The sequence below is a fragment of the Aptenodytes patagonicus genome, chromosome 2, assembly GCF_965638725.1.
Source record: "Aptenodytes patagonicus chromosome 2, bAptPat1.pri.cur, whole genome shotgun sequence".
Taxonomy (NCBI): Eukaryota; Metazoa; Chordata; class Aves; order Sphenisciformes; family Spheniscidae; genus Aptenodytes; species Aptenodytes patagonicus.
The window spans coordinates 96,535,902-96,548,295 of record NC_134950.1 but is presented as its reverse complement, the minus strand read 5'-3'; the positions used below and the strand labels follow the sequence as shown (position 1 = coordinate 96,548,295).

The following is a 12,394-nucleotide window of genomic DNA, read 5'->3' as shown; positions in this document are numbered from 1 at the left end:
ATATGCTTACAGATCAGCTAAACACTGCAATAGGGACTTGACATGTAAGTATTTACATAGATGGGATGCTCCTTTCTGGGTGAAGAATCAAAAACATCTAATACAAAATTTATCTTTGGAAATACAAATGTATTTTCTTAAGAGAAATTGTTAGTTATTTCTGCTCTTTCAAATTTCATTTTGTAATTTGAATGTGCACAGAGAAAAGCTCAGCCTGTAATCACGTCTGAGGTGTGTGTAAGGTAACATCAGCGCAGAGAAAGAGACATATTGGAACCTTAAAGTAAATTGTTCCTCATATAAAATTAAGTTTAATCCTTGGTTTTAGCCTTCTTGAAGGACAGGAAAAAAAGGAGTTTCTCTGTGTCTTATGTCTTGGAAAAGTGTATATAGAATCATAGAATCATTGAGGTTGGAAAAGACCTCTAAGATCATCGAGTCCAACCGTCAACCCAACACCACCATGCCCACTAAACCATGTCCCTAAGTGCCTCATCTACACATCTTTTAAATACCTCCAGGGATGGGGACTCCACCACTTCCCTGGGCAGCCTGTTCCAATGTTTCACCACTCTTTCAGTAAAGAAATTTTTCCTCACGTCCAATCTAAACCTCCCCTGCCGCAACTTGAGGCCATTTCCTCTCGTCCTATCACTTGTTACTTCGGAGAAAAGACCAACACCCACCTCGCTACAACCTCCTTTCAGGTAGTTGTAGAGAGCGATGAGGTCTCCCCTCAGCCTCCTTTTCTCCAGGCTAAACAGCCCCAGTTCCCTCAGCCGCTCCTCATAAGGCTTGTTCTCCAGACCCCTCACCAGCCTCGTTGCCCTTCTCTGGACACGCTCCAGCACCTCGACGTCCTTCTTGTAGTGAGGGGCCCAAAACTGAACACAGTATTCGAGGTGCGGCCTCACCAGTGCCGAGTACAGGGGCACGATCACTTCCCTACTCCTGCTGGCCACACTATTTCTGATACAGGCCAGGATGCCATTGGCCTTCTTGGCCGCCTGGGCACACTGCCGGCTCATGTTCAGCCGGCTGTCAACCAGCACCCCCAGGTCCTTTTCCACCAGGCAGCTTTCCAGCCACTCTTCCCCAAGCCTGTAGCGCTGCATGGGGTTGTTGTGGCCAAAGTGCAGGACCCGGCACTTGGCCTTGTTGAATCTCATACAGTTGGCCTGGGCCCATCGATCCAGCCTGTCCAGGTCCCTCTGCAGAGCCTTCCTACCCTCGAGCAGATCAACACTCCCGCCCAGCTTGGTGTCGTCTGCAAACTTACTGAGGGTGCACTCAATCCCCTCATCCAGATCATCGATAAAGATATTGAACAAGACCGGCCCCAGTACTGAGCCCTGGGGAACACCGCTCGTGACCGGCTGCCAACTGGATGTAACTCCATTCACCACAACTGTCTGGGCCCAGCCGTCCAGCCAGTTTTTGACCCAGCGCAGAGTCCACCTGTCTAAGCCGTGAGCCGCCAGCTTCTCTAGGAGAATGCTGTGGGAGACAGTGTCAAAGGCCTTGCTGAAGTCCAGGTAGACCACATCCACAGCCTTTCCCTCATCCACTAGGCGGGTCACCTGGTCATAGAAGGAGATCAGGTTGGTCAAGCAGGACCTGCCTCTCATGAACCCGTGCTGGCTGGGCCTGATCCCCTGGTTGTCCCGCTCATGCCTTGTGAGCGCCCTCAAGATGAACTGCTCCATAATCTTCCCCGGCACCGAGGTCAGGCTGACAGGCCTGTAGTTCCCCGGATCCTCCTTCCGGCCCTTCTTGTGGATGGGCATCACATTGGCAAGCCTCCAGTCGTCCGGGACCTCCCCTGTTAACCAGGACTGCTGATAAATGATGGAGAGTGGCTTGGCGAGCACCTCCGCCAGCTCCCTCAGCACTCTCGGGTGGATCCCTTCCGGCCCCATAGACTTGTGAGCGTCCAGGTGGCATAGCAGGTCATTGACTGCTTCCTCTTGGATTACGGGGGGTTCATCCTGCTCGCCGTCCCTGTCTTCCAGCTCGGGGGGCCGGGTACCCTGAGGATAACTGCTCTGCCTGTTAAAGACTGAGGCAAAGAAGGCATTGAGTACCTCAGCCTTTTCCTCATCCTCGGTGACAAAATATGTTACAGGATTGACTTTTTTTTTTCCCCCCAAAATGCTGAAAGGCCTTACTACTTTAAAATGGTATTAAAGCACCTGGCAGTTTTACAAAATGCAGCGTACCTGGTGCCATCCTGTAACCAGCACTAGGAATCTCGGTAAGGACAGTCTGGAGTCTTGAAGCAGACGTATCGCCCAAATAATTAAACTGTGGCTAACATCCATTCATGTAAAAATTCAGCAGCTCACTGTCTTTCACCTCCCAAAATACAGCTTCAGTGGCAGATAAAAATGCATTTTTTAAAAATATTCTTGTGGCTCAAAGGCCATTAACAAAACAGAAAATTTAAATTGCTAGGATAAACAGTGTTACAGTTCTGAGTCACCTGAACTTTTCCCCTTTATGTTTGGTGTTTTGGATAAGATTCAGAATAAATAAAAACACAAATCCAAGTTTATTTAGTTACATACTGTATTGCCTTACCAGACGTACACAAGTATGTTCTGCTTGAAAGGAAAAGTATTTGACTTCTATGGTGCATCTTTCTGTAGTAGGTGACTGTGTCAACCTGTCTTAATTGCTGCAGTTTTCCTACTAGTTACAGTTAATTCTTTTGTTTAAGCAGGTAATCTAAGATCTGAGCTCGGAGAGTAATTCTACTTCTCTGTACTTCTGCTACCTGTAGATACTTTCTGTAAAATACTGGGCAGGATCCTGCAAGGAGCAGTGTCCCCTCAGCTCCCACTGGAGAGGCCTCCAGCATAATACATGTTGTGTACTTGTTTACCATTTGTCTCATGGAGTTATTACTGCAGGTGTGCATGCAGTCACGTGCTTTGGTACTGCAGATACTGTGAAAACTTGTTTATAAAAATCAAAGTGGAGGTGTAGCGAATGTGCATGGGTAACTGTTGCGCCACGCAAGGTACTACAGGTATGAACTTTGAATGGAAGCAAGGGCAGGCCCAGCTGGGATCAGAATAGCTACTGGCTTCAAAGGCAGCAGGCGACCAAGGTTTTCCATGCTGCCAAACCAAATGCATTTTCTAGAGCAATCTGCATTGCCTTGTGCCACTGCACTGACAGCATTTTCTTCATTGAAGAATCATCGACTTTGGCTGTTCTCACCACACTGGGCTTGCATGCTCCTGAACTACTTTTGATTTGGGTGAGCTCCGACATATTCTCTGGCATGTTTCTTGTACATAGACCCTCAGATGCATTTTCCCAGGACTACAGCCAGCCAGTCTTGCTTTTCAGTCCTTAGTACCTTGGTACCTGCTGTCTCAAGATGTCCGAGCTCCTGAAGTTCAGCCTTTCCCAATGCGCGTACTTTGATGCCTTGCACTTACTTTATGTATCGTCCACTTAAAAATATGGTGAAGATAAAGCATGCAAGCTTTTCAAGGCTTTAGACAATCATCATTTAGACAGGCAAATCTTAGTTAAAAACACAAAAGTCCATGTGCCATTTGCTGTCTCTGGAACTTTCTCTAAGTTCCAGTGGTTTGGGACAAAATCAAAAATTTTGCAGACATTTTCTGGAACCAGGAGGGAGGATAGATGTAGAAGGTGATGCGCTTTATTAAAAAAAAAGGGGGAGGACACAGGTGGGTAAGTAATTTTCTGAAATACATTAACCTACAAATATGCCGTATACATCCTTGTGTAACTGTTTTGCAGCTCTTCCCAGCAGCCACGTTCCCCAGTTTACATGAGAAGTAAGGCTGAAGTTGATTCTTTCAGTACATTGCATTTCTAGCATCTGACTTCAAATACAAATGTTGTAAAAGGTGGGCTTTAAATTCTGTTGTCAAGCGTAAAGTGGCAGCTCATTTTAGTTCTGCAGTAGTTCACAGTATGAAAGCCTGTTAGTGCTACGAAATTACTTCTCAGTAAGCGTATTTATTATTTGTTTATACCTGTCTATAAGGACTAAATTTCCTTCAGTGTTTCATTCCAAAAGTCTCTCACAATTAGTGAACCAAGAGGACACTGAGGAGTGAAATATTTTCCTTTTATAATGACAATTTAGTCTTTGTATGTATTGTGGAGTTAGTTTATCCGTGATACACAAACATTACAGTATTTTCCTGGACATTTAGCAGAATGTGTGTTTTGTGACAGTGGCTGTTGTATTATACTACTGACAAAGTAAGGCAGGCACTCCTACTGGCTTTGATGAATTCTGCTTATGTAGTTGCTACAAAACATAGGGTCCTCTGTGAATGGTTTGGGCATTTACATACCAAATGTCTCAGCATTACTCGAGTACCTGTTATGCCACACTCAGCACAATGTTATCCAGGTCTTTGTCTCTGTATTTTCAAGTACTAATGTTTTGTATTCCTTTCCTTGCCACACTCAGCATCTTAACTGAGTGATTTTTCTTTTCTGCATGCTATGTTGAGAAGAGATCAGCCTATATTAAGTTTCTCCCCTTTACCCACATGGGACTGACTCTTTAGAGGACCTGCTTCTTCTGTGTTTGGCTTTCCGGAGAGTTTGAGCTGCTCTGTGGAGGTAAACGAGAGAGAAAAGGCAAGATGCTGAAATACGTTAGCAAGTAACAAGTAGGAAGAGAGCAGAGGTGGGAGCCTGGAGGTTGCCAGGATGCTGAAAGCATGCAAAGATCACAGCGGGTCAGTGTTACCTCTGCAGATCTGCTTCTTCCTTGGACGTGTGTTGTATCAAACCTTCGCCTGGCTGTTTAAGCCCAAACTCAGTCACTGCTTGCTTTCCTGTGACCTGACCCACTGTCTGACATCTTTGTAAGGTTACCTTTGCAGAGGGATGCTTCTTCCCCTTTGCAGCAGGCTGCTGCCTGTGCCATCTGCCGTTGGGCCCTGCGTACTTTTAAGATGGCATTTTCCTTGTCACGCTCCTTTTTTCTGTAGGCCAAGAGGCTTGCAGGAAATGAGAGAAGTGAAACAGTGTGACTTTACTGAAGGACCACATGATCTTGTCCACTTGGCTGTCCAATCTGTTGAGGACCATTACTTGTTATTTCAAGCTATATCAAGTATGTAGCTATTTGGAGCAAAGGCCATGTCCGTCATGCCCATGTTGTCTGTAAGGATAATAGCATGTTTGTGTAATTTAAAAAAAAAAAGAGGCTGTCTTAACTGAGAAATAATCAGCATTTAAAAAGAAGAATCCCTTGCTATTGTAGATCATCATATACAAATACACATGAGTGTATATGCTTACAGTATTTTATGTGTTAACCATTGCTGGATTAGATATGATTCTCTGCTTGTTTCACTGAAGAGTATCTCTTCAGGGAGACCCACAGAATAAATTAATAAGAGCGTTAAATAAATATGTCATCCTGCTTCTGATAGGCTGACTAAAGGTGTACCAAGGTAACAGTGCATATGGTTCTAACAAAATTACATAATTTATCATTACGAAGAGAAATAACTTTCAGATAAATTCTCGCCTATTAGCTGGTTTACTTTACTTCACACCTTCCTACTTAGTGAAAGCCAAATTATAGCTATAAATTAATTTTTCCTGCCTTTTCCAAAGCTTCAGGTAGCAGTGGCTGTAGATGTTTTGACACAAAGGAACAAAGAAAACAGCGTTTGCAAGACACAGGCAGAAGTAAAATATACAACAGTTCTAACTTCTCAGCTCCGTGCTTTCTTTCACTTCCTTTCCCATTCCTGTGTAGACAAATGGAACCACTGAAAGTAAGGGAAATGTCTCCAAAATCATACAGTTTTTTCCATATTGGTTCCAGCTCTGAAGAACTGGAATAACCTATATATTTAAGGAGCCAAATGCAGTTTTTCAACATTCTTTCCTAAGCAAAAATAAATAAGGCAGCTGCTACAGCATTTAATACCAACACAAAGATTTGGCAAAGCACTGAACAGTTATTGATGAGTTTTTGGTTCCGTCTGAGTTTTTTAAATTACTGTGTACCACATCGGTGTGTTTATTATTGCAATACAAGATCATTTCAAAAATTGCTGTCCATATGAATCTAAAAAACATTAAACTGGCTTTAGTTAATGTGAAGAATATTTACGACAAAGTGTGCTGTGTATAGCATATCTGACTTTGGGCGTGGGAAAAAAGATAATGCTTCTTAACAACAATAACCGCTTCACTTACATTTGCAACAGGATTGCAAATTGGTTGGCGTCATCCAACAGGAAAGATAGTAGGTAAACAACTTATAACACTGTTGCTGGCTCTTAAGAGTAATCATTATTCTTGTACCTTTCTGTTCTTGTCAGCATTCACTTAATATGCATTTTATAATCATAGTGCAAGAAAATAGGAACGGGCAACTTCATATGGTGTTAGAGGCCAAGATTAGCAGCAGTATATGTGATATGACTGCCGTGTCATCGGGGATTTTTCTTCCTAGTTAAGATTCAGCAGTGTGCTTGTGAGATACACCTGTCAACTTTTCAGGTGCAACAGGACAAACCAATCTGATTTAAAATATATGTGTGTGTGTGTGTATGGTATAGATATATTAATAAACAAGGCTTTTGCCTTTTTCTCCATAATAAAGAACCATGGAAATGCATGTATTTATATGTGATTCCTGGCTGTAATAAGGCAATGGTTTCTTCCCTGCAAGCAAATTTGCAACAAAAGAGAGAAGATGGCTATGTTTATATAGAGATTGTTTTTTTAATATATTTTTATATATATTTATGCATGTATATATGTAACAACCTATATATATTTTTATATCTGTAAATGTTTTTAATATGTAAAACCATCTGTAGTGCATCAACTTTAGTTACCATCTGCATTTCTCTAAGAAAAACAAGAAATATTTTTTGCTTCTCCTGTGATGACCCTCTTGGGAAATCAAATTTTAAATAATTAAGAGCTAAAGGAATTGCTGTCGTACGATGTTTTCATATTCCTATACTGTGGTGGCACTTTCACATGTTTAGGCCTTGTCTTTATCAATAAGGTGATTCTACGTAGAGAAAGAGTGTTGCACCATCTCCCGTTAGGCCACTCCTGCTTTTGTCTGTCATCGAAAAATAAACAGTGGCATGAAAAAATCCCTGGGGCTGGTTTGTCTTCGAGGGCAGAAAATTGCTCCCTAGAGATTACTCCAGAAACTATATTTAAATGAGGGGAGAGTTATTAAATAAACAAACACTGTTTGTTAATTTTGTTATTTGTGTTACAAATGGGGTGAGACATAGAAGGGACAGAGAAGGGAAGCTCCTCTGTATGACTCTTCTATTGACTTAGCTTAGAAAGCGATGGTAAAAGTACCATTATGAGGGTCTAGTAGTCATATTGCATTGATTTACATAAGAACATACCCTGACTGCAGTTAGGAAGATGAAGTTTCTGTGTGCTGGGGAGCTCAATCAAGATGTGTCACCAGCTGTGCAAGGTGCTGAGATTCCTTCAAGGGCTGAGACCTAAATTGTTGTCTTTCCTTCTCGTGCGTCCATCCTGCTGAGAGATATTACAAGCCAGGTTTCTTGTCATTTTGACTTTGCATTTGTTTACTGAAGCTGTGGACATCCTTCTTCAGATCCACCCGTGTGGGTGTACACTTTGGCTGTACATTGCCACTTCCTTTTGGACATCGCCTTTCCTCAGGTCTGCCGCCTAGCTACTTACCTGAGTAATTTCAGGGCATTCACATTGAAATTTGTCAGTGAGACCTCACCCAAGCAGGTAGATAGTAGTTCAGAGATTGTCAGGTTTGGCATGAAGATAATGATGAGTAGTTCGGTGACAGTGAGAAAATATCTTCATCAGGGCTCAGCAGGATTTGTTAGAGCTGACAGGTTATTCACCATGCAATTACAATTCTGTAAAGTACATGGGAAAAAGAGATGGCTGGCCACCTTTGTACTGCAGAGCCAACACAAATAAGGAGGGAAAAATGTGGTGGTTATTAAAGTGGACAGACATTTTGAATATATACAGAGCTGTCAAGGAAAGATGCCATCATACTTTTCAGAGCAGAGCCATGCACTCTAAAATGACCGAGGCAAATTAGAACAATTTTTTAAACCCGGTCACCTTATTTTCAGCACTGCAGAAATAGGAGCAGTCACTTCTACCTCAACTCTGAGCTGCAAAGTAAAATCTTCGTATCGATAAAAACCACAAGACATGCCACTTACCTTCAACAGCTGAAGAAGATCTTCTAGTAGTATTTTGCAAGCAGGGGCAATGGGTCTGCAGGATCTACTCCGCTAGCTGTGTCAGATAGGAAGGCAGCCTCTAGGATTCAGGCTACCTCCCAGTTCACCACTGTCCCACTGCAGTTGTCTCTCTTCCATGGCTTGGCATGGAAGCTACACATAACCTGCTCACCTGCCACAGGTGTCCCCGAGAGTCAGGCACTGGCCAGCCTTAGATCGTTTGAGAGTGGGCAATTTGACTGGATTTGTTGAATTTTTAGGGTGATAGCATATTCTTCTAATGTCTTCAGGACATCGGGATTTTTTTTCAGTATTTAATTCTACTTCTTTAATTCTTCTTACTTAGTTCTACTATTTAATTCTTACTGTACCTCCCCATACACATCTCTGATATTCTGTTATCTGGGGAAAAACTCTCCTACTTGCTTTTTTCCCAGTAGTGGTGAAAGATTCCATAAAGTGGCTTCTCCCCATGATTGCTGGTGACAGCCACGAGCAAGGAAAAATACTGTTTCCACGTGAACACACAAACACCTAATGGTTGGGTTACAGGACGGACCAGTGCTTACTGTTCAGTAATTTCTTTTTCCCCATTTGTTGTCTCACTTACATCTGCTGATAAATCCCATTCTGAAAGCCTAAGTCTTGTCCCGGATTCAGATGGAAGGCATCTTTTCAAGTTTGCACGAAAAAGCTGACCGTATAGACTTGTACTAAGTCTTTGAACAAGGACAAATTGTCAGGTTTTGAGGGTTGGACTTGTCAGACTTATTTTTCAAGTACATAATTCTGCAGGCAGAATTTAAACATCAAATAATTCAGTAACATCTGAAAAGCAGCCTTTGTAGTTCTATTTATTGTCTTCTCCTGATGACAAAGCGGTTCGTTATTGTGCATTCTTTCCTGCAGAATTTAATTGCAATGTGCTACCTTACAGAGGTAAATAAAATTCTGGGTAACAAAGTTGCCGAGCAAATGGTAGAGCCTTTTTCCGCGGAAGCTTCCTGCGGGTAATGAAAATATCCTGACACTGACCTCTGCACTGGCTTCCAGCCACCTACCAGAAGAGCAGGCGTGCAGCGTACAAGCTGCAAACACACATGATGAAAAAAGAACCCAACGGATAGCCACTCAAGTCTTTAATTTGGGAGAATGATCCGCAGCGATGTTTGCTGCTTAAGTGCTTTCTTTAGACTTAGCATCAGTGAGGACACTGTAAGAACACTGTTTTGATTCAGAGGGTTAATGAGTGTCAGTGTGTAAATACTGGTGCAGTCTTTCTGCTGAGGCAGTGGATGTTTATAGATGTGAATTTTTCAGCAGCTATAAACGGAAGGTCTATTTGTTTTGTCTGAAGTGCATGGGAAAGGCTTGATCATAATGTTAGAAATTCAAGGCTAACGGTTTAAAAAAATCCTTACGTTTCAAAGTTCAGCTTAAAACGTCATGGCATAGCTTCTGGAAGGGAGGCACCGGAGCAGGCAAGCTGCAGCAGCCCAGCAAAGGCAGACGGCACAGCACTGGTGGCTGCGCACTTGCCGAAATGTGTGCACGCCTGTGGTTTACTAAGGAAGCAGGTCAACGCACACATCTACGATTTTATTGCGTCCGAGTCAAGAGGTACAGCAGTAGATAATGCCACCTTTTGGCACAGGGACAGCAAACAACAGCTCGTACCTTTCTCCTACAAAGCCATCTGCCCCGGCTGAATATGATTGACTGAGAAGTCACGTACTCAGCCTCATCTATCTCCCCAGTTGGTGGAGAAAAAAAAAAAAATGCATTTTTGTAATCCCTCTGAGCCTCCCATTAAATTTGCTCTGCTGTATGGGAAAGGATTAAAGATTCTTTGGGCTTCCAAAACACAGTATACAAAAATTAAGTGCTACAGTATGGTTTGTGGTAAGGCAGCAACTAAAGTGTATGGCCTGCCACGTAACCCAGAGCAGCGAGTTCTCTTTGATAAGTAGTGCTTGTTGACAGCTGTTGGTAACACATGCCACAGTTGTGTACGGCCTTTGTTTTAAATATTCTGTATGCAACATAACTTCATAAGTAATTTCAAAAATCATCAGAGTTGTTCATATGCTGTAACTGACTTAGTTCTGAGTGCCAAACGAGGGGAATGTTTGCTGGCAAGGAGAACTTCTGTTCCTTTAAGAATGGCTCATAAATCCTCCCTTGTAATAAATATTTCAAGATTAAAATCAATGCGTTACAAGTTTCAGACAAGGCTGTTTATCAAGATGAAATAGTCCATTTCCTAAAAGGCAATATTATTTACATTTTATGTGAGTGTGGGCATAGATGAGAAATTGTTATTTAAGAGCTGCCAGGATTTTTTCCCCTCAAAAATGGCAAATGAAAAATGCTGAAAAACTTCTTTCCCTAATTTTTTACTACTTTGAGAGCCTGACTTGCTGTCAGGCTTAGTTTGTGCAGTATTAAATTCTAGTAAATTTGTAGATACTAAATATTCTAATATTGTGCTTAGTGTAATTAAGCATCAAGCCTTTTTTGTCCTGATTCCATAATTATAAATATATTACTTTTTTTTTTTGTGAAAAGGACACAGAGCTACTGTGTACCCAGGCCTTGGGGAGAAAGTAGGGGTGAGAAAGGGCGTAACAGATATTAAAAATTAGACTCCAAAATTCATACCTTTAAAATAAATGTGTCTTCTCCTGTTTACATTAACCTACTTGCATGGAACTTCTTCCTTCCACATCTCAACTGTTAAGCAAAGAGCTGTGTGTGACTGTCGCCAACTGCGCATCTGACTACAATTTACCTATGTTATGATAGAAAGTACTAAAGAACAAGAGGAATCAAAGCATCAATGTTGCATTTTTGTCATTTTTCATTTCCTCATTGCGTTATAGAAAGCACAAATATATGAGGTGTGAATACCATCTCATGAACAAGAGGTCAGTTCCAGTCTGTGTAAGATGTTACTGCTGAACTAACTGTATAACTGTTTTCACCATTTGCAAGGCGAATTAAACTAGGGTTCCAAAGGAACTGGAAAACAATACCATACCATGCAATTTATATCTAGGCTCTCCAGCCAAAAAAGCATAGTAAGAAATATCTGCTGGCTATATCCATCTTTTTATTTTTCACTGTAATCACCTTTCCATTTTTCTAAACACGCAGCCTGTTTGCTTTTCCTCTGTAGTAACTTCTAATGTTAACTTTTAATATGAGCCTTTGAACAGTATTCCTCAATGTCACTATTTCAAGATTTTATGTATGCAGATATTTTACGTATCAGTTATTTTTCTTAAGGTCTAGGCTGATACCAGTACAATTTACCAAAAAAATGCTTATAGAAAGAAAAATGTCATTATGAAAAAGCTTACTATATTGGCTACTCAGTTCTTGGTTTGCTTTTAATCTCTCTTGTGAAGCTGAAATTATAGCCTGTTTACTTTCCAGTTTCGGCTTTCTGATATTTTGGTTTGATTTCAGGTTACTATTGGCCAACTGTATTCCACGCAGAAATTGGTTATTGAGAGTCCAGGAAACACATAGCTATGAGAAGACTCTGATCCTGAAGCAACACTGGACCATCTTCAACATCCTACAGTGCCACATACAGATGCGTAAACTCACTGCACATGTCTGAGCTTTTCTGTTCAGCAAAAGAAATGCCTGAGAGACTCAGTTTTTGGCAACCAAAGTACTATTTTCTAATGTTTCACATGTTCTAAAATATATTGCTGTGATTTATAATGGCATGTAAGGTAGTCTTGAAATCTGTTTGCTTATGTCCCATGTGATGAAATAGTTCCTGCCCTACGTTGACAATAAAACTTCATTGAGCTACCTGTAACCAGATAGATTGTTCTGCTGCTGACCTCTTCTCTCACTGAGCACGAAAGATGTGTTGGATTTAAAACCCCTCACCCAGTTACTAAGTTCTTATTGCTCCTGTTTCATTTGAAAACATACAGCATCTGAATTAAATGACTAAATACGTAGTCCATTTTAAATATTAAAACCAGAGATGAACAGAGTTCTCGTCTCCTGGACCGTGATACTTACAAGTATCACAAGCTGCATTGTGTGGTTTCTTTAAAGAGCATCCCTTGACATTTCAGGAGGCAACATAAAAATTTCACTACTTCTTTCTTTAGTTTCCAAGA

General features: G+C 41.5%; 1 protein-coding gene across 2 annotated transcripts in view; it reads left to right on the top strand.

The window, feature by feature from the left end:
* LYRM4 (LYR motif containing 4) overlaps positions 1-12,081 on the top strand; it is a 98,755-nt gene extending 86,674 nt beyond the window's left edge. Inside the window, exon 4 of one of the 2 annotated variants that reach the window (XR_012994663.1) lies at positions 11,718-11,782. Coding sequence is in view for 1 of the 2 variants with exons in the window: in XM_076330490.1 (XP_076186605.1) it covers positions 11,718-11,780 (63 nt within the window). In the remaining variant the exon portion in view is untranslated. Of the gene's footprint in view, positions 1-11,717 lie in introns of both variants that reach the window. The other variant, XM_076330490.1, reaches the window with a different exon arrangement.
* Positions 12,082-12,394: the final 313 nt, after the last annotated feature.